A 25,764-nucleotide genomic window follows, 5' to 3' on the forward strand; every position below is an offset into this window, starting at 1 on the left:
TGATATGTTCATGAATTATTAAATAATAACTTTTCTCCAAAATTCCTTCAACCAAGCTCCTTCCCTGCCCCCCCTCCCCTTCCCTCCCCCCTGCCCTACAGCTTCTCGCAACATAATTCCTATTTTACCTTACTACAGTTTTGCAAAATACATGTATTCTTATATATCTTCCTCCTCCTCGGCTTGCAGGCGCCAAATATCTTAGAACATTGTAAGCTAATATCCAGTCATAAAGCATCCCAATCTTGCATTCAAATTTCAAAGAAATAGATCAATAAATGCATTTTACATACCTTCTATTCATCTTACCCGGCATTAACTCAACCTTGCGAGACAGAATTTAATCAGCCTCAGATTTTGTCCGTTGATAAAAAAACGAGGTGGAGGAGAAAAAAAAAAATCTTCCGCTACCAAACAAAGACAAGGTCAAACTTCAAGATTGATTCAGTTGCATTTATGCAGAACTTCTATATAGTACAAAGGAAAGTAGTAATATATCTTCCAGTTGAAATATATACAGTAGTATATTGTTGATGGTGATCATAGTTTCTGGAGGAGTTGCTCCTTGCTTAGATCAAAGGTGTTTTTTATTTTTATAGTGGCGGCCATTTTGAATCAAGCAGTTACACAACAAAGCTGTTTATCACTGAAGCAAAGTATAGCTGGTGTGTGTGTATGCCATGTCTCCTGTCATACATATTAACATGTGCACAAAGTATATTGTTTAGGTTTTGGATCAATGTCACAACAACAACAACAACAGCAAATCATATCTGCATATACTTAAGTTTCATGGGGCAGCTAGTGTTTTTCCTAGAGAAAGACTGATATGTAAGTAGACCGTTTGTTCAAGTTTTCTGTAGCGTCAGGAAACAGGTCAAAAACCACGGGGACAAAAATGTCACAGGGTGTCATTCTAGAAGCTTGTCTACCTTTTGTCTTAAGTCTATTAGGCTACGAAAATAAACATAAACTATTCTTTTACCACATACTTCCTCTGTGCCTCCAGCTCCTGAAGCTGTGACTCCTCCCACGCTGCCGTGAGGCCTGGAAGTTATTTTAGGAAGTTTAATGTGTAAAAAAACAAAAAATGTTCTGAAGCATTCATATTTTTTAAATGATAAATTCTTCTCTTTCTTCTTCGTCACTGCAGCCAAAAATAACCAGGTTATGACTGCCTTGGTGAACCCAACATATAACAGCGATGCTGGCTCTCCTGCGGACCAGGTCAATGCAAACACCCCTCTATCGATGGCAGACGTGACAGACATCTTGGAAAACGAACTGAAATGTCTCAACGAAAAGTTAGGGGAGACCCTGAAGGTCAAGGGCAACATAAATAATGACAACACACAGGACACCAGGACGAACCCCACGATGCCCGCCACCAAAAGCCGAACAAAGTATGCCTCTACGAACTTTACCTCGATGGGCATCGGCAACCCACTGGAGAACCTGCCGGGGTTCGACCTGGACGAGGACCTCCCCGAAGAAGAAGAGGACGACGGGAGGTTGACCGTGGCGGACGATAACATCCTCCGCGAGATGAATAAGAAGAAAGCGGAACAGATGTTTGCGGATATCGATTTCATCGACGACGGAGAAGACGAAGAAATCGAAGAAGAGGAAGAAGAGGAAGAAGAACAAGAGCAAGAGGAGGAGGAAGAGGAGGAGGTCAGCTCAGACGATCAGAGCGAAAAACTTTTGGAGTCCGATTCGGATCCTAAACAGGTCAAAGACGACGAATCGACGAAGGACAAAAAATCGCCGAAGGACCCGGACGCAGACGTGGCCTCCCCTTCCGATCATGTCTTAGGTAACAAACTACGTGGCTTTCTTAATTACTATGCGGACTTTGAAGCCCTCGCGAGGGCCCGCGCAGACGGGGTCGAAGAAGACACTGCCTCCCTGAACGGCAGCGTCAGTGACTCTGACAGCGAGAGTAGGGAGGGGCTCTACGAACCCCCCCAGCACCCTCCTCCCTTCGACTCGGGGCCCAGCACCATGGAAGACGACAGTACTGACGATTGCGAATCCACATACGCGATGCTCTACAAAAGCTTTGGCCTTCGTTCCCAGGAGGAGGGGTACACCAAGGACGCCCTCTCTCCCACCAGCGTGCAGCCGGACCACGGATACGCCAGCGAGACCTCGACCGACGACAGGATGTCGCCCATAAAGCGGCCCGGATTGCTATCCAAGGACGGCTTAAAGAATTCCTTAGCCGTTCTCACAGAGGATGCCAAGAATGGAACCGAAATCCAGACGCAACTTCAAATGTCGCCGGGCGTGGAACCCGAATCGGGGATAGAGGTCACCCCCGAGCCCAAAGGGGAATCACATATGATCGACCTGGGCAAACCCTCCACGTCACAGAAGACCGCTCTCACGAAGCCCACTTCACTACCCCCGGGATGGAGGGAAGTAGCTGACACCCATGGTACCTACTACTGGCATATACCCAGTGGTACCACCCAGTGGACCCCACCTGCAGACTCCTTGGATATGTCGGGTAGCCCACCAAAGAAACCTGCTAGGATGGTAAGTCACTTTTAATTAACAAGTTTTGTAAATATAGGGAAGGATCTTTCATTTGATTTTAGTACCCTATCTCTGGACATGTCTACTGTTAGCCAATTTTTTTTGGTTTTGCATTTTTGGGGGTGGGTGGGGGCGGGGGAGGGGTAGAGGAGGTGGCGCGGAAAGTTAGGGATCATATTGCTACAGCAAGCTTCTCATTACATGCAGACTGTACTATAAGGTGCCGTCATGTCAAAAGAAAAATGGTAGCAGTTGCAAAGTACCTGAAAAGTAGGGTTGAATCAATATCAAAACAAGAAAATATCTTGGCAGGCCGCCAATGCTTAATTGTCGTAAACATCCTAGCAACAAAAGATGGTGTCCTATACAGCCTGGCTGCAGGATGCTGCAGCCCCTTCAGCATCCTATACTATTGACACAGTCCCTAAATAAAAAAGAATTTAGAAAAGCAACTATTGTCTTTTAACTTCAGTTCTGAGAAAGATGCTTAGCATCGACAAACTCATATAGTGAAATTTATCACAAAAAATCAAATCTTATTATTTGTTGCATTTCCCCCTCCCCACTTCCCTCCTCCCTGGTACCCTGCTGTGTTCTCTTTTGCTCTTATATGTTATGATAAAAAAAGAAAATGTTTTTTTTGTTCTTCTTCTTTTGTCCGATAAATTTGATATTTAAATAAACCTCCGGTCTACTTGCTAGTTTTATACTAGCTGCTATAAACAGTGCATTTATAAGTAAAACAACAGTAGCATGTTTTAGCTTGCAAAATTGGCAAAAATATGTACATAAAAGTTTAAAATTTATATAATCAGATTCAAAATTCTCTGTGGCAAACTGACAGCTAGGCTACTATTGCCATTCAATCCTATAGGGTACATACACCATCTTTGCAGCATATATAGATATTAAGCAACTGTCTGCAATGCATATCACCCACGTACGGTTCGTTCTGCGTTAAAAACCGAATAGACGCTGCACGTAGTACGTCTATCACCCCTTATTAATTGCGCCACACTTATTGTAAATTCTGTTCTCCTTTCACTATCCCCCGGAGGCTTCCAGTGCATATTAAAATGCCTGAGTATGCAGCACCAGATAACAGATATTCATCTGCTCGGTAAAACTTTCGCATCAGTCTCGCAATAGACCCAGAGCATCAATTAGTCTGTTCGTTGATGGGAGAGTGCTTGTGATTCACCTCTGCTCATGGAGAGATCAATGAGGGGCTGTTACTGTCACCATTATTGGTAAAAAAAAATATATTAAAAAAAAAAAAAAAAAAAAAAAAAAAAAAAAAGTGGTTAGGATCCATACCTGTATGTATCCTATCACAGATTGCTAAGGTTGGTCAGAGAGACAGCCCTGATAAATATAAAGGATTTGAACTGATTCTTTTAGTTGAGAGAGAGAGAGGTTTGAAGATCCTTCGGTCAAGATTTTTTCATTTTACATTTTAATAAAATTCTCATGTTTTTTTGCTGCTTGCCTTCACGCCTCACGCCTCACTTAATTGAATATCCCAGTCAAGTTTCCATCTCTTGGTAGTCAAAGGAAATTAATTTTCATCTCTATCTGGACATCTTCATCTTTTTTTCTCCCGTTTTTTTTTTAGGTGAGGGGGAGGGGAGGGGTGGTTTGAACTTGGTGTTCGTTTTTCTGTGCACTTGATCGAGAACAAAAGAAATAGGAATTGGATATGATTGGCTTTCAATATTTTCTGTCTATACTCCCATGCACGTCCTTACCTTTTCATGACAATTTATTACAATCTTTCAACCTAAAGGAAGACTGGGTTTAATGAGCTTTCGCAAGAAACTCGATTATTTCAAATGGAACACTTGCTCGTCAGAGATTACAGTGACTACATCAGGTGAATTAATGAAGCTCATGTCGTAAGGGTATCTTTTTTCTTCAAAAATGTTGAACAGCGTCTGAAAACGGCTCAATATCCTACTTCAGGGAATTCAACCACTCTCTCATGATACACGCAGTCGATCCATCGCCCATAAAAATGTAACCCAGTCTATCAATCTTAGTCGGAACATCCAACGACTCCTCGCCAAATCCAATCAGAACCTAAGCCTCGCTTATACGTGACGTTATAGCAACGCAGATGCCACGTTCAGAGCAGAAAAAAAAATAAGGCCTTGAAAAACGAGTTTACACTTGAATTAATTTAGTGACCTTTCGTGATTGTCTCTGTGACATGTGAAGCTTTCATAATCGGGTGCAGTATCCAGCCTACCGTAATTCTGTCGAAACTTCCGTCATAGCTTTAAAAAAAAAAAAAAAAATTTTAAATCAACGACCGTGTTTGTTCTGGTAAAAAGTAGCCAAAAAGACCAAAAAAAAAGAAGGGAACGATTTCTCATCTTGAGTCAACAAATGCAAATCAAAGTTGTGTGTGTATAGTTTTCCCATTTTTATTCCCTTTTCTCTCCTTTTTCATTTACTTTCTCTTCACTAGTTCCTCCTCCCCCCCTTTCTCGGCAAGAGTAGACGATTTTTCTTTGCCTCTTTCAGAAAATGCTACAAATTACGAGACATACGGGATGAAATTGATCTGTGTGCTAACCTTGACATTTTCAAATATTTTTGTAGACGAAATAAGACAAACAATTTGGACATGTATGAGTCACGACATTTTCCCTCTTACACTCCCAGCTCTCGTTACAACAAACCGTAAATGTCTTCACAAAGTAACCAGAAGATTGCAAGTTAAATATACTCAGAAAAAATATAGAGCTACTAAACTTTATTGCGAAAAAAAGAAGGAATGGATAATGGTCTGGGGATTTGGTATTCATAGTGTATGCGAATTCTTAAAATCGTGACTCCCGTGCAAATTATTGAAAATATCAATAAAATATAACTAAGCTATTGGAAAAAATCAAACTGAAGATGGCAGGATAATAGAGGGTAACATTATAAACATCACATAGCAGAACCAAAGAGAAGGAAAATACCAATATGTCTCTCAGGCAGAACATTAAAGTTAACTTATGTCAATATTAAAAATCGTAGTGTATTTTTAGAAATGCAAAATCTTGTTATACACGTTCCTTCCTCTGCCATTGCTTGAATGTTGACCGCCAGTGTCAACTATAGATACTGAAAAATCCTTTCCCTTCTCTCTGCCGCCTTCTTCCTCTCCCATCTCCTTCTGCTATTGCACCCCCTTCTCCTTAATTCTCATCCTCAGTTCCCTCTCCCGATCTCTTTCTGTCGAAAATACGGTTTGATTCTGAATGTAAACTTGGGGATGTTGTGTCCTTTTGAGTGTGTGTGTAAACCATAACTTTAGTATATAACATCAAGAAAACTGTTATGATGATGTTAATATATATATGCCCCAAAAATTTCCTTCAGCAACCATCTGCTCCCAATATCCCAAACAATCATCGTCAAAGTCCCTCACCAATTCTACTTTTAATTATTTCAAGTATAACTGACTCCTTTATTTGGAAAACTTATACCAAATTTGTTTCATCACATACACACACACAAAAAGATCACCTTCCCTCCCCTCCCCCCCCCCACCCTTAAAAGAAAAAGAGCCTCCCAAAAAAAAATCAAAAATGTTTAATGGTACCACAACTCATTCATGATTGAAGACACAAGCTAATAAAAGGTGCTGGCATAAATAAATCATTTACTCATAAAGTAAACACACAATCATCAACAAATCAGCAAAAACAACCGTCTCAATCGAGACAAAATTTTAATCAACAACATTTTAGTGTTTTTGTAAATTATGCAATATACACTCTGAAGTGTACATAAACATACATGTAATATGAAGACTTTGAAATTAGACTAAATTGAAATTTTTCATTTATTTTTAGGGTTTGTAAATTGTATAAATTGTATAACTTGATATATATATATGTATAACTTGATTAATGCTGTGTGGTGAGTTCATAGCAGAAAATTATGTTCACAGGTAGACCAAAGATGCATATTAGATTAGAATTTTTAATTAATAAAGAGAAGTAAACCTGGGGTTTGAATTGTGATAGTTTTACTAAAAATGTTGTGTAATTTGTTAATAGGGAGAAGGACTCAGATGACGAAAATGGAAGTAGAAAGTTAATTAACTTGGAATTTGACTTATTATAGTACTTACTTTATTGCATTTATACTTGGTGCTAAAGAATGTGTTACTTTGCTGCAAAATCAACATTTTTTGTTTATTGTTATCTAGTTAACACTGAAAAGTCAAGAAAATTGGTTAAATTTGAGTACAAAATTTGTGTACAAAATTGAGTACAAAATTGAGTACAAAACAACTCTAGGCTTCTTCAGCTCTATCTTGGAAATGCTTTCCTCACAAAGTAGTAGATTTGAACAATATGGCCAGTGTTTTACAAAAGATGGGGTGTGACCCTGAAGATACAGAAGTCGACTCCAATGCAGGGCTGTTTGGTTGGTCATATCAATATCCAGCAAGAAAAAAAAATTAATACTTCCATAGGTGAAATGGTCCTTTTCGAGGCATATTTAGGTTTATAAGTTAGGTTTAAATGCAAGATGGTCTTGATAACTACTTTAAACTTTTTGGTGTAGGGTGAACACCCTTCCCCCGTCCCCATTCCCCTCCCCATTCCTCCCCCCCCCCTTAGATCTGCACTATAGGCAATGTTTTATTAGGGAAATAGACAGACAGGACTCATCAGCTACAGTTTAAAGCTTTATGAAACGTCTATACATAAAAGTACAGTCAAACCCTTTGCTTGTTATGAAAGATATATTAAACACAGCATCAAAACTCTTGAACAAGGTCATGCCAATCTGTGATGTGAGTCTCGAAGTGAATTGAAATTAACAAACAAAAGCATGTACGTATATAAACATGCCTTGTAGGTGGATGTGGAGGCTAGATTACATCCTTGCACCCTGTATATATATGCACAGACGCACGCGTGATGTCACCTTGGAGAAGACACAAGAGAATGCTAATATTTTAGCGAACCTTATTCTAGAGTACCTTCAATCAAGATATCTTAAAGTGAGACTGCATATTTATTAGGGTCATTCCCAGTGTCCTTTGATAATTTTTAAATTAAATATTAAAGATTCCATTTCTTTGTAATATGATCCTTTCATAGTCAGTTTTAGTTATATTTTACTAAATTCAACAATTTTAAAATTCACTTTCTTTAGGGGGGGGGGTGGAATTTTCCTGTTTTGAGTTTTCAACAAATTTTTGAATTTTGTCCGTCAGTGTAAGAAACCTTTAGAGGGAAGGAAATGAAATAATGGGCAGCAGATGTTTGAATTCAGATATTATCAATGGTAGCTCTCTAGGTATGAAACTGCATAATAGCACGCTAAAGATATGCAGCAACGTTTCAGTAAGAGATCTCTCAGCTACTCCGAAAAAGGATTTACACCCCTTGGCTAGGATAGGGTTAATGTGATGTTCCAATAGATAGAATAGTTTCGTTGACAAGATCTCAGTTACATTTTCCTGGCTTTCCAAATCTGGATTATATATATATATATATATATATATATATATATATATATATATATATATATATATATATATATATATATATATATATATATATATATATATATATATATATATACATACATAGTGAAACATGCAAAGTAGCATTGTATATCTATAATTTGTGGGACATAAACACACTCCTGGACTGTTTACTTCAAAATTGATTGCTTTTTTGCACATTTCCATGGTAACATGAACTATATGTGGCATGCATCATTAATGTCAAATCTCACCCTAAAGCAGTGGTGAATTGGCAATTCTGAATTCAGCAATTTCACTTGGGAACTTTATACTGTATGTCCACAGAGTTGTGGTTCTCAATATTTTCTGGCTTTAGGAATCACAAATGATTTCGAGTTAGTTAGCATCATGTTTGATCTCTAGAGTAAGGCAAAATATGTCACCAAAAACAGAACTAGTATTGTTCGATACAGGTGACAAACGCCTACAGTGGAATTACGACCTTCTTTACCGGTTTCAAACCTCTGGACATACAATCAGCGTCCATAGCCTAGTTGGTTAGGGTGTTCGCGTACAGAGCGGGAGGCCCAGGTTCGAATCCCGGTGGAGGCTGGAAATTTTTTCACTGTTCTTGATTTTCCAACTCAATACGATTTTCAATTATATATATATATATATATATATAAAAATATATATAGATATATATATATATATTTACGTAAAAATATTATTGAAAATTGTAATATATATATATATATATATAGTGACACATATGCAAAGCAGCGTCTGTAAAAATTGGTGGATGAATTATAGTTTTAGGAGGAAATAGTTTAATAGAGCTGTCTGCCACGAGTTAACTCAGCTGCATATTTATTCAACACCCAAATTAATTTTTGTTGAAACATTTTACACAAAATAATTCTATATTCAAGCCTTATCATCTGTAGATTACAAAACACATTTCATGAAAAATATACTTTGCAAATGCGTGTCACTGGAATATTATCCATTTTTGTATTTTCATAAATTTATGCAATATGCTCCTGTATGCCAAGAATCCTTCAAAGGCAATTTATGCATGGGAGACATTTGGCACCTTGGGAAGGATTCAACCTTGAAAAGAATGTTCAGAAGGTTTAACAGGGAATTTTTTTCTCTGAAACCTCTTTTCCCATGATGGAAAGCAACAGCTTCAAGTCTGTCAATTTTATAGCCATTAATTTCAGAGTCTTCCAAATTATAAGTGACATTCGCATGATTTTATCCTTATCTTGCATGATTTAGCATATTAAAGTGATACACAAAATGGCCAAATTGCTTCACAAACATAAAGAGGGCTGCTCATATGCAGTGTTTGTTTGCCAAACCGAGTTAGTATTTGTTACTATCTAACAATGAATCCCACAATTGCCATATTTACAGAATATATAAATTATTGAGTCCCCCAATTTTAACTTAAATCTGGCTATGTACAATTCCATACCTGTAAGTTGGAATGTACCTGTATTTGCATACAGTATTAGTTATAGGATAGATATACCCTCTACACAGCTGGCCCAGTTCTCATAAAATAACTTTTTTTACTTACTGGGGGAACAAGAGGTACTGAATGAGCAGTATGTGTGTGTATGAAAATCACATACTATTTTCAATCTTTCAGTAGTAAAATGTGTGTTTTTTGTCCCTGTTCTGCTGTTGTTGTAGATAGGGAGCTGAATCCTGGGCTTCTGGGAGGGGGAGTTTGCTGACTTTCCTTTAAGCAATGTCTATGCTACATTTTAATTCCAATTCCCTTAGAATCTTTTTAAAAGTACAAAATGTGCAATAAAACTAGATTCATTGACTTACGTTCTTTTGCTCATTTAAACCTCTGAATTAGAACGTAGTATTTCAAAGTGCAAATGCATTTGGCTTCTCAGTCCAGGCAGTGAACATGTGATCTTTATTTTGTTCATATCTCATAACTCTATCGAATCAGTTTGCTTTAGAACGGATAAGAACGGATACATTACATGCATTAGGACGAAATGAAGTACCATTCTCTCTCGGACATTTTGTACCATAGTGTACACCTGTCTGCTTGTGGAGGTCAAGGGTCACTTAAGAAAATCGTCCTTGTATTAATCAATTCCAAGGAGCAGAATTTAATTTGGTCTCTGTGTTAAGAGTAAAATGATAAACGACATATATGCTAATTGACGGTTTATAGGGTATTTTCTCAAGAAACTAACATGTATCAGAATTTTTTTTTTGACTGTTTGTGATCTAATAAAACTTAATATTGTGCTTTATACCGTTAATAACTACAATATTAACACCAGAAATTGCAAGATCTAAATGCTGACATGGTCTTGTGACGATTCAAAACTCAGCAACACCTTCACAAACTCTTTTTTTCCCCCTGTTCTTTAAAACCCTTTAAGCCCACATCCTGTATATTTGAGAGATGAACGATTGACTAGTAGCCATGTATAGGCCTATATTACTTTATATTGGAAGACTCCATCCAGGGTACCAGTTCTTGTGTTTTGATGCCTAAATCTTCCTTTCTTATGCCTAGGTTTATAATTTGATAACTATCTTTTTCCGATTTCGGGCGTTTGAGTGGTTCGAGACATTTGACTGGGAACTTTTGAACCTCTCGTTCGTTCGTACTTTGCAGTGTTCACGTAACCTACTTAAAAAAAGAAAGAACATTTCCTTTCGGGATACAGAACTCATTCGAACCTGTAGGGAAGCCTAAATGGAGGAAGTGAGAAAATGCCTCCTCTGGTGTGCGCATTGACAATAGTAGAAAGTCAGAAGGAAAGAAGAAAAAAAATAGAAAGAGATGGAAGGAACAGGAAGTTTGATTTAGTCTGAAATCCTGCTCAGCGCTGGCAGATTAATTAAGGGTGAATGTCTGGACGGCTGACGCTATTGCGGGTTACAAATCTCTTCCTCCCCTCTCGATCGCCATGGCAACGTGGATCGTCTACCAAAAGAGCCGTTTCTGAATCGTAAAAGTCAATATTGTGTAGTCTGATGGAGGTGTGAATTTATGTTAAGAAATGGTATAGCCAACAAAAAAAGAAACCCCAAAAAAAATCAAGTCGTTTGTAAAAGTTGTCGCAGGAGACTGAGAAACATCACCTGCCAGTATACACGTGAAGTATGAAAAATATTGTTAGACAATCTGATGATAAATGTGAGATATCTCTAAGGATTGACAGATTGTGAGTATTTTAATTACCAGAACACAAAATGTTTCAGACAATTCCCATATTTCGAAACCTTGGGTCTATCCAACAACTGATGAAAAAGCAAGTTACTGACTCTTGCTTGTAGTTGGACTGATTTTCATTCGCAAACTTATTATACATTTGATAGATCAAAGTCAGACGAAAGCGCACACTCACAACCATACAGTTTGTGATAAGAAAGGTTTAGAGAGCATTTCCCTTCTCTTCCCCCCTCCCCCCCCCCCCCTATCTCCCTCACCTTTAGACAAACTTCAGACCTTTAGATTTAGATGTTCAAATCCTGTTTCAGCTAAAACATAATTTGTTTTTTTTAAATTGGCCACTTTCAGTCATTTAATTTACTTGTACATAAGATAAGAAGAAATTATGTGTCAAATACGAGGAGAGCTGAACCTCAAATCTACTGTTAAATGGAACATTTTCTCTCGGGTCAATTCAAATATTGATGCCAACTTCTATTATTATCCGATGAATGGGGACTTCCAACACATTTTTGATACTGTGTGGGTGTGTATTTTTTTTTTTTTCTTTATTTCATTTCATTTTGCTGCATGAGAGTATATATTGTTTATGCATCACATTTTGTACTAAAAACTTTTCTTTTTTTTTCATATCTTGTTTTAGGCGGATAGTAAGGAGGCCGATGCCGACTGTGAGTCAGATAAGAGCCTAAAGGAATTCCAACAGTCAACCTTACGATATGCTTCGCTGAAACTCGCTCCAGGAGCCTCAGAGAGAAAAGAGGGCAGATCCATCTCTGTGCAAAATGTAAGAAAAACGCTTAGAATTAACTCACGGTGGCATAATTGACGTTTCACCTCCTACCCCTTACATGCTTAGCATTGTCTGTAACTGGTCCTATCTTATCTGGTAGTATTTTTTTTCATCAAACGTTGACGACAGTCGTCTACTTGGGCCTATGTCGTCAAAATTGTATCGTAGAATGTGTCTGAGAGGGAAACTTGACACATTCATACCAAATGTGAATAGTGTTGACATTTGAAGAAATCTTGCAGAATTATCTAGAAGTAAAATCATTTGACATTCTTGACAAAACATGATACAAAATATTCTTTTATATTGATAACAATTCTCATTAATAAATCTGTCGATCGTTCAATCAATCAATCAGTAACTGACCCAAATAATTTTTACAGATTTAAGTTCAACTATATGTACAAGTGACACTATAAAATTGATATGAACACATTCCGAATTAACCATTAGTGTTAATGTCATCCAAATTCTGATTATTTAAATCATTACAAACAGAATATTAAAAAGAAACTCCAAAATTAAAGCCAGCACAGAAAATCAATGAAAAAAACTATTTGGAAGATTTCCCATCATTTTTGTTGTTGATGTTTTATCAATTAATTCCCAGACAACCAAAGTAACATCATTATTTGTCCCTGTAATTAATTTTCATTCATTGTCACCCCACTTTTTCCCACAACTTCAAAGTGAGAAGCATGTGTTTAGGGGCTATATACGTTGCCTGCATGTGCAATCCTGAATACAGAGAGGCAGAAACTAATATTACTTAATCCAAAGATATTGAAAATGTCCCCAGATTTTTTTTTTTTCTTCCTCCTGACCGAGTTACAAAATCTAATCGAATGAGGAACCTCTGTGCGTATCGTTACCTGAGGCAGACGAAGCTCTCGCTTAGACATGACAAATTAATCTTGTGTATCTTCTTCGCATGATGCAAACTATGCATTGTGGGTAATGAAACCATGGTGTTTATCTTTGTCGGAGGAACAGTCCCAGATCAAGGTCATACGCAAACAGAAGCTTGTTTATGTTGTGGCTACCGTCTAACAGGAAAGGATTCAGAAAAAAGAGGGAAGCCATTTTGTGGGGAACAAATTGATTTATAATCCTATATGGAGTCATCATGAAGTAAAAATTAGAAGTAACAGAAGAAAAAAAGCTCCATCATAGATTAACCTGAACTTATATGATCCTTTCGGAGCTGTTTAGCTTCAATATTACAATCATGATAAGTTTTTTCTAACTTTATTTAATTTTGGTCAGAACAATTACAAATTGTTATAGTAGATGTATATTGCACCTGACAAATTCAGAAATCTAACATTCCCTTTAGCATTGCAGTCATGCAAGGTCCGCCCTCGAAGGGTGGACATGTTGTCCTAAACTCTCATCAGACTTCTTCCTGTGTCTCGCAAAAAATTAATTGCAACTGATTTGTTTTTTTGCTCTTAATATTAGAGTTGAATAAAACCTTCAGAATACCTTTGATAAACATCATAGCAAACACTTTTAAGCCTCTAAACGATGATAACACCACATACAATTTTTTCAGTTAAATTAAGTCCAGGCTGTGTTTCCCTATCTCAAGGAACATTCAATTTTTTTTTCTTTCTCTCCCCAGCCCAAAGGAATACGCTTTCATGTCCGCTCGCTTGGATGGGTCGAAATGGAGGACTCGGATCTCTCGCCAGGAAAGAGCAGTCTTGCTGTCAATAACTGCATCCGGCAACTTTCATATCGGAAAACCGACATCCGTGACGTTGCTGGTATATGGGGAGAGGTAAGCAAGCTACAGGGATAATGCTCTATTGAATATGCATTAGGTGGTTAGTAATATACGATGCTGGTATATGGGGAGAGGAAAGCAAGCTACAGGGATGCATCGTGGGTATAATGCTATATATTGAATATGCATTAGGTGTTAGGTATATACGTTGCTGGTATATGGGGAGAGGTAAGCAAGCTACGGGGATAATGCTCTATTGAATATGCATTAGGTGGTTAGTAATATACGATGCTGGTATATGGGGAGAGGAAAGCAAGCTACAGGGATGCATCGTGGGTATAATGCTATATATTGAATATGCATTAGGTGTTAGGTATATATGTTGCTGGTATATGGGGAGAGGTAAGCAAGCTATGCATGGAATACATCGTGGGTATAATGCTATATTGAATATGCATTAGGTGTACGGGATTAAACACCCAATAATGATCCACATACCCTAAATCTCAATTGTTTTTCTTGCTGATTCTCAGGGCAAAGACATGTACATGGTGTTAGAAGATGAATACCTGAAGCTAACAGACACCAACGACAGCAAAGTACTCAACTCTCAACATGTGTGTTCAATCCGAGTCTGGGGTGTCGGCCGAGACAATGGAAGGTTGGTTTTAATATTGATATGTTTGTCCGAGAATGATTCATGCTGCTGTGGGGTCCCAAACAGGAACCATTCCCTCCCACCCCCCCTCCCCCCCTCATCTCATAAAAATTATCCCCGTACATGTAGCGCCAAAAAGATCTGCCGAAAATCAAGTCCCCTCTCGGCAAGCCTTTATTTTCAATTCCGTCGTAAAAAGTCCAACAAAAAAAAACTTGAAGATCAGTTCCTTTTCCAATCCTGCCTCTTCACTTAGAATTACTTAATTAAGTAAATCTGGAATGTGAGACATGACGTCTAGCACATGATCAGTAATTTAGGTTTATTTGTTGTTTTTTCCCCTCTACCTCTCTTTTTTTCTTCTTATATCCACTATATTGAAAGAATTGCACAGGGCTCTGTCTATATAATTATGTTAGTTTATTAGTTTTCTGGAACTCTCGCTATTGGTATACTTTAATTTCTTCATTTTAATTTTAGTACTAGATCATTCATTCTGAGAATTCCAGGGTTGTGTCAATTTGTTTATTCAATTTTCAGTCTGTTAATTTCATTTGACATCAATTGATATCACAAATGTAACCGTCTCAATATTATAGGATTGCCCTGATTTTAATTTTATCACATGTACGACATGGCAGCTTCCTGGAGCTCATGAAACTAATCCTACATTTTTAATGAACTATTTACTAAGGGACATAAAGAGAGTTATAAACTCTATCTGTGATTTAATTGGATGCAAAAGTTGTCATCGGCTTTACCTCTTCCATGCAATTAATATTTTGGCATGTAAAATTAAAGTAAAACTCCAGGATGAAGTGGTTAAAGTTGTCTTTTTTGGGGACCAATTTGGACAAAACTTGATTACGATTGGCACACCTGTTTCCTCTTCAATCTTTTAAGACTAAAACAGCTAAAACAGAAAAACATGTTTCACACCCTAGAACATCTGCCATCGCTTGGATTTAATCTTTCTGATTTTATTTTAATTTTTTTAAAGGTTTGCCCTTTTTTTGGGGGGCTGAACTTGGTGCAACTTTTTGGGGCACTTTAGGAAGAAATCGTTCCTTAAAAGTCGAGCATGATACGGCCAGCAATGTTTTAACTTCAGGATAAAAAACATCAGCTGTAAACATTAACTTTATGCTTGCCAAACTGACAGCACTTATAACTCTCAAAAACAAGGCTGATCAAGATTTGATTTGATGATCCGTTCTGGAATTACCTTCCTAATTGATCTGTCAAAATTCCAGCTGTTGATATTTCCTGACGATATCTTGGTGATCCGGAGGTTCTGCTGTAACTATACATTATGTCAGTCTGTTCACATCAGTAAGACGCACTAACTTGATCACATTCCAAAAGGTTTTATGAGGGTTTCCTTCTCATGGACAAGGAATTGAACACAAGTTGCAGTGTAGCAGCTACAGTACCATCAGTACCAAGCTATATTGCTCAAAGCTGAATTTAAAAGTGTGATCAAGTAACATATGACACATTGGAAGACTAGTGTCCAATTACCTCTTCTCTACACTTCTCCCCCTTTCTGTTCTTCCACCCCACCCCCACCCATTACCCTGCCTTCTGTACTCACATACACTTGAATAGTTTCGGTACTTAAATGTAATTGTATCGTTACTCACCCAAATTTTAGCATATTTACAAATCTACTGATAAGCTTTCAGAAGTTCTTTTATTGAGTTTAATGACCTCTAAGAAATATTTCCAGAAATCGCTCCAGGGTTAACATACAGACAACTAAATGTCCCAGTGTGGGAGAAGGTGTTAATGGTACGTGGCAGTAAAAAAAAGGTTTTCAAGTTTGGAAATGAACGATGCCTGATCCATGATGTCCATTGATTTCTCAACATATTTGGGAACTATTACAGATTTAATACTTTCAATATGCAACATAAATTTGTTTCTCAATAAAAAATACAATAAAAACGAAGTAGAAATATTGTCGAGATAGTATTACAAGAGCGATATTAAGAATGTTTCACGATCGAATTTTTCATGTCGATGGGACAAACAATTGACAGAGCATGCCAGGAGTCTCCCTTCCTCAAGTCGTAGATGAGGCGGAATTCAAGGCCGAAAATTGAGATCCGTTTCTCCGACTGCAGAGTATACATCTCAGCGTCTCCGATGGATAAATATTCCTCACAGTTTTATGGAGAATTTAACACCAGACTTCCTTCCAAGACACTGCTTGGAATCGGGTCAGAGACCTTAGACTTAGACTACAAATGTGTCAGATATTTGTCAGACAGTTGACTTGCCGGTTCTCGAGGGAAGGAATCTAATCACATGCGCAGTTCTTCCAGCCTCCTCGCTCGGGACTGTCCTCCCGTATTATCGAATGCGAGGCAGATTCTGCTTCTCCAGAAAAAAATCTATCCGATGACGTCTTTCGGTACAAATCCAATTCTTGGGGGTTGTACCGAGCTGCAGCCGTAAGTGGAGAACATTTTAATGTTCACTGTCTGCAGACGGACGAGAGAACATTTATAATCTGCTGATGTGTGTCACCGAGTACTTACGAATGTGTGCATTTATAATATTTGCCATGTTGAATTAACGAGGATCGAGCTGTTGTAATCTTTACACTAGTTAAGGGTAAGACTGGAATATGCAAACTCATATATATCAGTACCAGAGATTTTTTGTGTCTATATGCAAAAAGTCCTGATAATAAAATTTGTTACGATCCCTTATAGCTGGACAATTTACTGTCAGTATGCGTATAGAAAAAACTAGTTCATATTGTGACGTGCAGTACAGTATTAACACAGTCTTTGGCACTGAGCCAAAAGTAGGATGCACAGTTGGCTGCAGCTTGCCACAGCCTGGCTGCATAGGACACAACCTTTTTCACCCTTCTGTTTCACACAGTAGGCAATGCTGGTGTGTCTGAGACATAATCTCTCTTCTTTGATATTGATTCAGCCTGGCTGCAACTTGCAGCTGCTGCAGCTGTTTCTGTTTGACACAGTGTCTTATGGCCTTAACATAGCTAGGACATATCTACAACTATATCCTTCCACCCCTCCCCCCCCACCCATCCCCTCCCTAAATCAGGCAAAAGTACATTTATGTAAATCCAAAACTGGGCAGTTTTCTAGCTCTGATGTAATTAATGTCCATTTACATGTAACAGTCATCCCACCATCTACCGACCAGCTTGAATCAGAAATGTTCAGACAATTGGAAGGACTGGAGATGATTCCGTCCAAATCCACATCACAGTGGGGGGGAGAGGGGAAGGGGAAGGGGAGGGTATGAGACAATAGATACATCATACAATTAGCGATCTCATAGGTGATGGAATGCATGATAAGATTTCTAATTTTGTAGTTATCCGATATATCATCACAGGATGCTATGCAAAATGCTCAGTAAAGATATCTATACAAACTTGTGCAAAGAATGCATAGCAGTATTGTACATAGGAACTAGAAAGTATTTTATAAAGAAGAGACCAACTTCAGAACCTTCAATACTGCTTCACGAACTTTAAACACCAAATTATTCCCTGATTTGTTGATTGATTCTTCACTGGGCCGTTGTTGTCATCAGCTGTTATATGGTTAACAAATAAAATTACAAAATTATTCAACGATATATATTTTAGTCTGTCACATATTACATGCTGTGCAAGAGGTCCGATGTTTCCCCCCCTCCATGGTATAGTAGCCCATGTATGCTGAGTAACTTCTAGAAATCAAAAATTCCTTTTCTACATGGAATGACTTGGAATAATTGCTGCAAATTATAAATGATATCCTGCGATCTTTTGAGATGACTTCTGCCGGTCCAGGTCTATACTTCGATTCACCTCCAGACTAGATCGTTTAATGGTTTGACACGAACACACGCACCCACACACACACACATAGTTAAGTCTTGCCTATATTGTACTAGCACACGCTCTCCCTACACAGTGTACTTCCTATAATTACAGTCAAAGTATAGGATATTCGAAAAGATAATTAAGCAATGATCATCACATACGATGCATTGCCACGACCCCATTAAACACGATCTTAATATATCCTGCCTAGTTTTAATATCATTGATACATACTGTAAGATGACAAGATGTTAATTGTTCATCCCAAAACCTAAGATTGAATGGTTTTTTTTGTTTTTTTTTTTAATTTACAGATCTGTTATAACTCTTACGCCAGTGTTTATAGATAGTGTCAGTCATTACAGTATTAATATCACTACAACTACAAAAAAAAAGTGAAAAGAGAAGAAACTATTCAGTATTGTACTTTGTCAGCTTTTTATTATTCAAAATCGATCAAAACTAATCATCACACATTTTGCTGTTGATAATGAATGAATTCAGAAACCCAGATTTAGAGTGAATTCCAGTGAAAGTACTTTGAAGCACTATGGTTCGGATATGAAATCGTTTCCTGTGCTGTATACTAAAAGGCTAAATATTGAAAAATATAGATTGGGGTCTATGGATTAACGTAACTGTATATTCCATTTATTTTTGTATCGCACGCAAGACGGAGAAAGAAAGAAAATTGTCAAAAATGGCCAAGGAGTTTTGGCGGATAATATTGCTCTAGCAGTAAGATACTAGTAATATTATTTGCAAATATTTGAGGACTCTTTGCAGTATCTGGAATGATATTATTTTTTCCCCTCCTTCATAAAACAGCAAGCAGTTATTTCATATTGTCCTGAAGTAACAGTATAAAGCAGTTGGAAGTAGGTCAGTTGAAATAAATTGAATATTTCCTTAGTCGGATATGTTCTAGTTCTGATATATGCAGACGTCTACAGAAACAAACATTTTTTTTGGGGGGGGGGGCAGTTTATATCTATATTTGAGCAGGAATAACAGTATTTCACATTAGACCTCAGTGAGTCTGAGGTAATTGCTCAGTTCATCTTTATTTTTAGATTAAAAAATTGGGCCAGATGAGCATGGGCTCAGACTGAGAAGGCATGATGCACCTCATTGCATCTAGGCTACACGATATAAACACATAAATTAACTGCTTATCTGGAGAAATTTTAAATGCTATGTCAGCTGTCTTGGTGGCTTTATAGCAGTTTGGAAAGCCCCCAATATTATCTGGTCCAGGCTCCAGAGACCTAAAGTTGATATGTCATACATTACCATGGAAACCAAATTTTTGGATTGTTCCACTTTCTTCACTATATGTTCGAATGATCTAGTACTTGTTGTGTGCAGCCTAACATATAAACCTGTATAGAAACTAGGTGTCCTATAGTATTAAACTTAACAAAACAGTAATGCTTCAACTTTATAAAGGTTTGCAACCCTCGAATCTCCTTGATTTTGATCCTTGGTCTGGCAAGATTTCAATTTTTTTCTTTTCAACGGATAAATAAAAGAGAGCAATTTATGATGGCCATTATCGCAAAAATGCAGGGAGCTCTCTGCATCCTGACTTATCGTTATGCATTATAGCCGTGATGAATGAAGTTATTACGAAACTATTGAATATCAAGCAAGACAGAAAAGATACTTTCTCAGCTGATAAAACAGTCAAATTTTTTTTTTCTTTCTCGGAGAAACATTAACAGTGTCGATAAGGACTGACAGGTGATTTATTTTGAAGCTACTGTGGAAACAAGTCAAAGTAAACTACACGTTGTCGTGGTACGTACATTCACTGCATGAGACAGCTGTTTAGATGTAAGTTACGATCGAACGGGTAACAGAGCTCGGAGTCGCTATGTAAACCTGAGACGACCTTGCCAAACATTCTTGACCTGGATGGAAAGATAATAAACATCCCTCTCTTCATCATCAATGGAACAAATCTTCAATCCTACTCTCCAACCAGTATCACTTTAGGCACCGGAGAATAAAAAACACTCATACGTACCTCGTTCAAATGGCAAACGAACGCTTGACATTTGATTCATTGCGTTGTGAATGATTAATGCATAGTGTATAGATGATACATGATGGACAATAGCCCAGAGTGAAAGTCCTTGGTAGAAAAGATAAAAAGGCCGGAAAAAGCTCACCATCGGTAAAATGGCCAAACATTAACTAAAACTGCAGACTATGATCGAACCATTGGTATTGATACAGATGAATAAAGACTGGTAATAAAGAGTCGGTCAGGTTGCCGGGGGAGACAATCTGTTAATAGTCGTTAGGGAAGAAGAATTTTGACCTCTTCTTTGAAGTAGCCTATGTATTAAAGGCATTGAAGACTCAAACCGTGTTCCGCCGTCTGAAAAAGTTAACTCTCCGTTGCTTGCAAGTGAAGGTTTTTTTCTTGTTGCTACAAAATGCAGACAGTAATGAAACGTGATACCTTGTTATCTTTTATCTGGACCTTAGATGTCCATCGCTGCTATGTACACTGTGTTGTGGGTAATGACCATAGCTGCATGTATTGACTGTACACTACTTACCGACTGTAGCAAGCTGTGAGTGTATTTTCTGGGATCGATGGTGGTGTCTAACACCACCTCACCTCATTCGAAACTAGGTCAGATTACCGGCAGGAGACATTTCTTTGTGCCCGAGTCTTCACTCCCTTTAAGGATTTTGCTTTTAGAAAGAATGGTCTTTCCTTCTTCTGTTAGACAAGCTTCTTGACCAGCCTACGTCCATATACATTGCTACAAATCAGATGATGTTCTTATTAGCTAATTTCGTCCACTTGGCAATGGTTACCTACAAACTGCAATTAGTATGCATAGATCATGTTGTGGAATATCCCTTTAAGTTGCACAATAATGAGTTGACATATGTGTGAGCAGCTGTACAGCTGTCAGCGGGCCTGTGCATGGTTCTGAGTTGCCTGAGGAGGTTTCAACATATATTTTCCCCAAAATATACTAAATTTATTAGCATTTATCAGTAGATTACCCCGCTTGTCATATTGCCTATTTTAGAACTCCTGATGATCCACATATATATGGTTACCCTATAAACCTTCCTATATCCTGTTCTAACCCCCCCTCCCCTTCCCCCCTTGTCCTTCCCATCTTCTTCGGTCTCCCTCTCAATTTTTTTTTCTTTACAAATTGACAATTAGTTTGATTGAGATTATATCAAAACTAGCAAATATTAGAAAAGATATTTGTATGTATACATATTTATATTTCTCACTTATATGAAACATTTACAATATATTACTCCCAAATTAAAAATGTTAAAAGTTTTTCAAAATTACATTTCCTGGAATTTTTGCCCCTCCAATTTTTTTCTTCTTTCGTGATGTTGATGAGCTTTCAACATGAGCATAGTTAAATATGTCTCATAAACAAAAAAATTGCTGCTTTGAGAGTGGCTGTCTTAGGGATGCTTGAAGTTTTAGCATATAGGGAGGCCAGCTTTATTTAACTTGTTAGCATATTTGTGTGCGATACTGACGATCTAATTGCAAGAATAATGTTTGTTCCCACTAACAAGTTTTGAGGAGGGATATGTTTTCGTCAAAATGACCATCATGTTGAGTTTTGTATTTCATCATTAATAAAAGCCATGAAGCAGCATCATTATTCATTAATAAACATGATCTCTTCATCTTCCCATTTTTTTCTCTCCCTCTCTCCTGCTTCTCATTCTCCTTCTCCATCTGCTAACTCATTACAGAGAGAGGTAACGTAAACTTCCGTCCACTTGGACTGTGTCTTTTGATGTGGTCAGATTTATCGCGGAATTGTGTTTTTTTTATTTTTTTTATGTATCTCTCTGTTTCAACAACTATCTGGCAGTAAACTAGAATTATCAACAAAAAAAAAATCTTATTTTGCATGAATGTGTCCTGTTGGACCATGTCCTTGATCTGCATGAAATCTGTTTATCACTCTTGATCCATCAGAACCCTTCATTTTTATATCCCTTTGTCATGAGTCATGAATATTCATTTAAAATGCTTGTTTAATATGTATCTCTCTGTTTCAAGAATTGTCTGTCAATAGCTTAATTATCCCAGAAAACTTGTTTTTGCATGAACGTGTCGTGTAGGACCATGTCCTTGATCTGCATGATAACTGTTTATCAGTCCTGATCCATCAAAACCCTTCATTTTTATATCCCTTTGTCATGAGTCATGAATATTCATTTAAAATGCTTGTTTAATATGTATCTCACTGTTTCAAGAATTGTCTGTCAATAGCTTAATTATCCCAGAAAACTTGTTTTTGCATGAACGTGTAGTGTAGGACCATGTCTTTGATCTGCACGAAATTCCTTTATCAGTCCTGATCCATAAAAACATTCATTTTAATATCCCTTTGTCATGAGTATTCATGAATATTCATTATCATGCATGTTAATATGTCGAGAAATGTAAACGTCTCATCACTTTCAATGTGCACAGTCGGTCTATACTCGGCTCATCTCTATTTCTCTGCATATTTGTAAGAAACATTATGTAAACTTGTGTATAATTAGAGCTTTCAAATGTAGGTCTACTAGAGTTAATGTACAAATTAAGTGTATAATTTTATTCTCAGTGGGGCCATATGTGTGTGTGGGGGGGGGGGGATATAAGGTGTCGCTAAAATATGTCAGTGCATGTAAGAGCTTTCTTTAAAGGGGATTTGACAGAGAAAAGCTTGAAGGGAGTGGGCATGGGATGGAGGAGCAGAGAAAGGTGGAACGTGGGTGAGACAAGTGGTTAGAATGTTTGTGCAAGAGCATTCCATTTTTTCATGGAAGTCTGTGTGGGAGTTTCCAGAAAATAGTAAGGAACTCTACAATATAATTTGCCTGTGAGCAATAAAGAGCTCTATATACCATCGAATGACTCACTCTTTTTAGCTGAAGTCACTGTAGTACATGTCTCCCTGTTTACCTGCTTTCTTTGACTTTAAAATAATTGTAAATTCACAAGTTAGAAACGAATCAAATCTGGGGAAAAAGTAGAGTAGCGTTCCTAATGATGAAAACAAACAAAATGAAAGAAAACAAATGAGATGAATTTCCTCTTCTTTTCTCAGTTTCCGGCCTTTTTTTTCCCTTTCTGTGTTCTCAGTTGAAAACTGCTGTTGATATATGTGTTGATGTCTTATGCTTACTTTACCATGAATGTATATATCTTTGCATTTTCCAATTGTTGCTTTGTTCGTTTTCCCCTTCATTTTCTCCTTTCTTTATCTATATCTTTTTACCTTTTCCACTTCATTTACATTTTGAAAAAAATAAGAAAGAAAAATAGTATGACTGAGTCAACGGGGTTGCCATGGTTACAGAACAGTACACTTGTGTGAATGTTTACACGTAACATAAGAGAGAGGGCCAGACGTGGATGGAAGATCTACGAGCGATCTTTTTGTTTATCTTCAGGATGTCAGAAGACAGAAAAGTAGGTCTGTTCAAATATGGATGATGCTACTATTCAGAAATAATTGACTTTTATCGGGAAAAATATGGTCAAAATAAATATTGGAAAAATTCCAAGTAGAAAAATTCAGCATTTGCATGAGTAACATTTTGTGATGCAATTTATCACCAGTTAGCGAGGTATCATTTGGAGATGAGACCACCAATGATATGGTTTACTTATAGTCTATAATCCTAGGACGAAATATTCTCTTGAAAATAATATAAATTCAGTTCCTACTTACATCAGAGGCTATTATATTTAGAGCGGTGCGAGTTGTGTTTTGTTATCTTCACGAAAATAAATGATATTTTGCTGTTTGAATTTGTAAAGAAATTTTTGAGCTTGTCCGGCTGGGACGTGGTGAATTTTAACAACAAAACCAAGAGAGGTTTGCAAAACATTAGTCGACATCATGTTATATAAACAAGAACTTGTTTGTGGGATGAGGGGGGGGTGAGTAAATCTTCTGAAGTAATCTTTGCACTGTAATATGTGACTGATGGATGTAGGATGGGATTGTGGCAGGGGGTGGGGGGGGGGGTAGAGTTAAGGATTATATCATCCAAATCATACAAATTCATCTTGGAGGGGATATTTTGTAATTGATCCAAAAGGGTAGAAAAATAATTTCCAACTGAACTTTTTTTTAGAATTAGTTATTATCAAAGAAACCATTAACATTGTTTTGAGCTAAATTTTTAATCCCGGTATTTCCCATTGTACTGTAATTATTGTGTATGGAACACACAGATAATTCACAACTCCAGTGACAAACATAAGGACACACAGTTCTATACACAGAAAGAACTTACAAAAATAATTATTCTCCAGACACATGTGTGCGTACTATTGTTTCCACTTAAAATTTGTCTTCTTTTTTCTCCTTTTTTTCTTTTGCGTTTTCCGAAATTTAATTTTGCATGCTGACATCTTGAATCACCAAGTCATTTCTGTATAGCTCTGTAAAATATCTTTTTTTTTTTTAATTGATGTGTTTTTAATTTTTCAGTCTTTTGCAGATTTATGTACTTCAAATTTTTTTCACAGCTGGTTGATCATGTGTATAGCTTCTGTAATCGATTGGTACGATAGTTGTCCTTATCTTTACTAAGAGGAATGGCCGGACACACATGTCTCTGTCTGAAACTGTTAGAAGTTTCCTTCCTGTTAGTATGCTGGCTTATTGAATATCCTTAAAGGGAGGCAACAAAAAGAACCTTTCATAAATGTAATCTTCGATTTGATTGTTTAAAGATGAAACTATTCCAATCCCAAGAAATATGACCACCAAATGGCTGAAGACTAGTTTAACAGTCAGAGGGGTTGATTAATTTTCTTATGTCTCGTTAAATACTAGAGTAAAACCTAAGAGAGCCATATTTAGGGTTCTAGAGGTGCCAGATAAATATGAAACTTGCTCATACAGGCCCAAAGCATGGTTGGGCTTGGCCGCCTGTAGACTCTCCTGTGTGAGCTCAATTCTATTTCTGCACCTGACGATGGTTGTTCCTCAGAAAGCTTTCTCACCCCCCCACCCTCCATTAGTCCTGCCCAACCCCCTTATCCCAAAAACTAAGTGATAGTTCCATCTCACTGTAGTTAAGACAACCGCAACAAGAACAATACACATTTTGTCAGTAACACACCCTTTGGACGTATTTGGAATATTGGACTCTCATGAACGTTGTTTCTTCTTAAATTACTCTCTCACTCACTGAAGACCACGCAATATTTGCTGTGCTGCTTTTCAGTATTCATAATTCTTGCATCTAATATTCACAACTTCTAGCACACTCTGAAGACAGGCTTAGCATGATAGAATTAATAACTATAGTTTCCTTTTTGACCTTTCCTTAATCCACATCAGAGATTGTAAACAGATTCTTCATGAGTACTTTTTCATTTTTAAGTGTTTTTTGTATGTTTTTCCATTGTTTATTCTTTCACTTATCACTCGAGTTCGGCTCCACGCAGTTTTGATTCCTTTAA

General features: G+C 37.3%; 1 protein-coding gene across 6 annotated transcripts in view; it reads left to right on the forward strand.

Moving 5' to 3' along the window:
• LOC139979460 (uncharacterized) overlaps positions 1-25,764 on the forward strand; it is a 114,725-nt gene that overhangs the window by 64,034 nt on the left and 24,927 nt on the right. For all 6 annotated transcript variants that reach the window (XM_071990270.1, XM_071990268.1, XM_071990271.1 and 3 more), the window contains exons 2-5: positions 1,154-2,541; positions 11,890-12,033; positions 13,664-13,822; positions 14,302-14,429. In XM_071990270.1, coding sequence (XP_071846371.1) covers positions 1,171-2,541; positions 11,890-12,033; positions 13,664-13,822; positions 14,302-14,429 — 1,802 coding nt within the window. In that variant the 5' untranslated portion in view covers positions 1,154-1,170. The remainder of the gene's footprint in view (positions 1-1,153; positions 2,542-11,889; positions 12,034-13,663; positions 13,823-14,301; positions 14,430-25,764) is intronic.

The sequence above is a fragment of the Apostichopus japonicus genome, chromosome 14 (assembly GCF_037975245.1).
Source record: "Apostichopus japonicus isolate 1M-3 chromosome 14, ASM3797524v1, whole genome shotgun sequence".
Taxonomy (NCBI): domain Eukaryota; kingdom Metazoa; phylum Echinodermata; class Holothuroidea; order Aspidochirotida; family Stichopodidae; genus Apostichopus; species Apostichopus japonicus.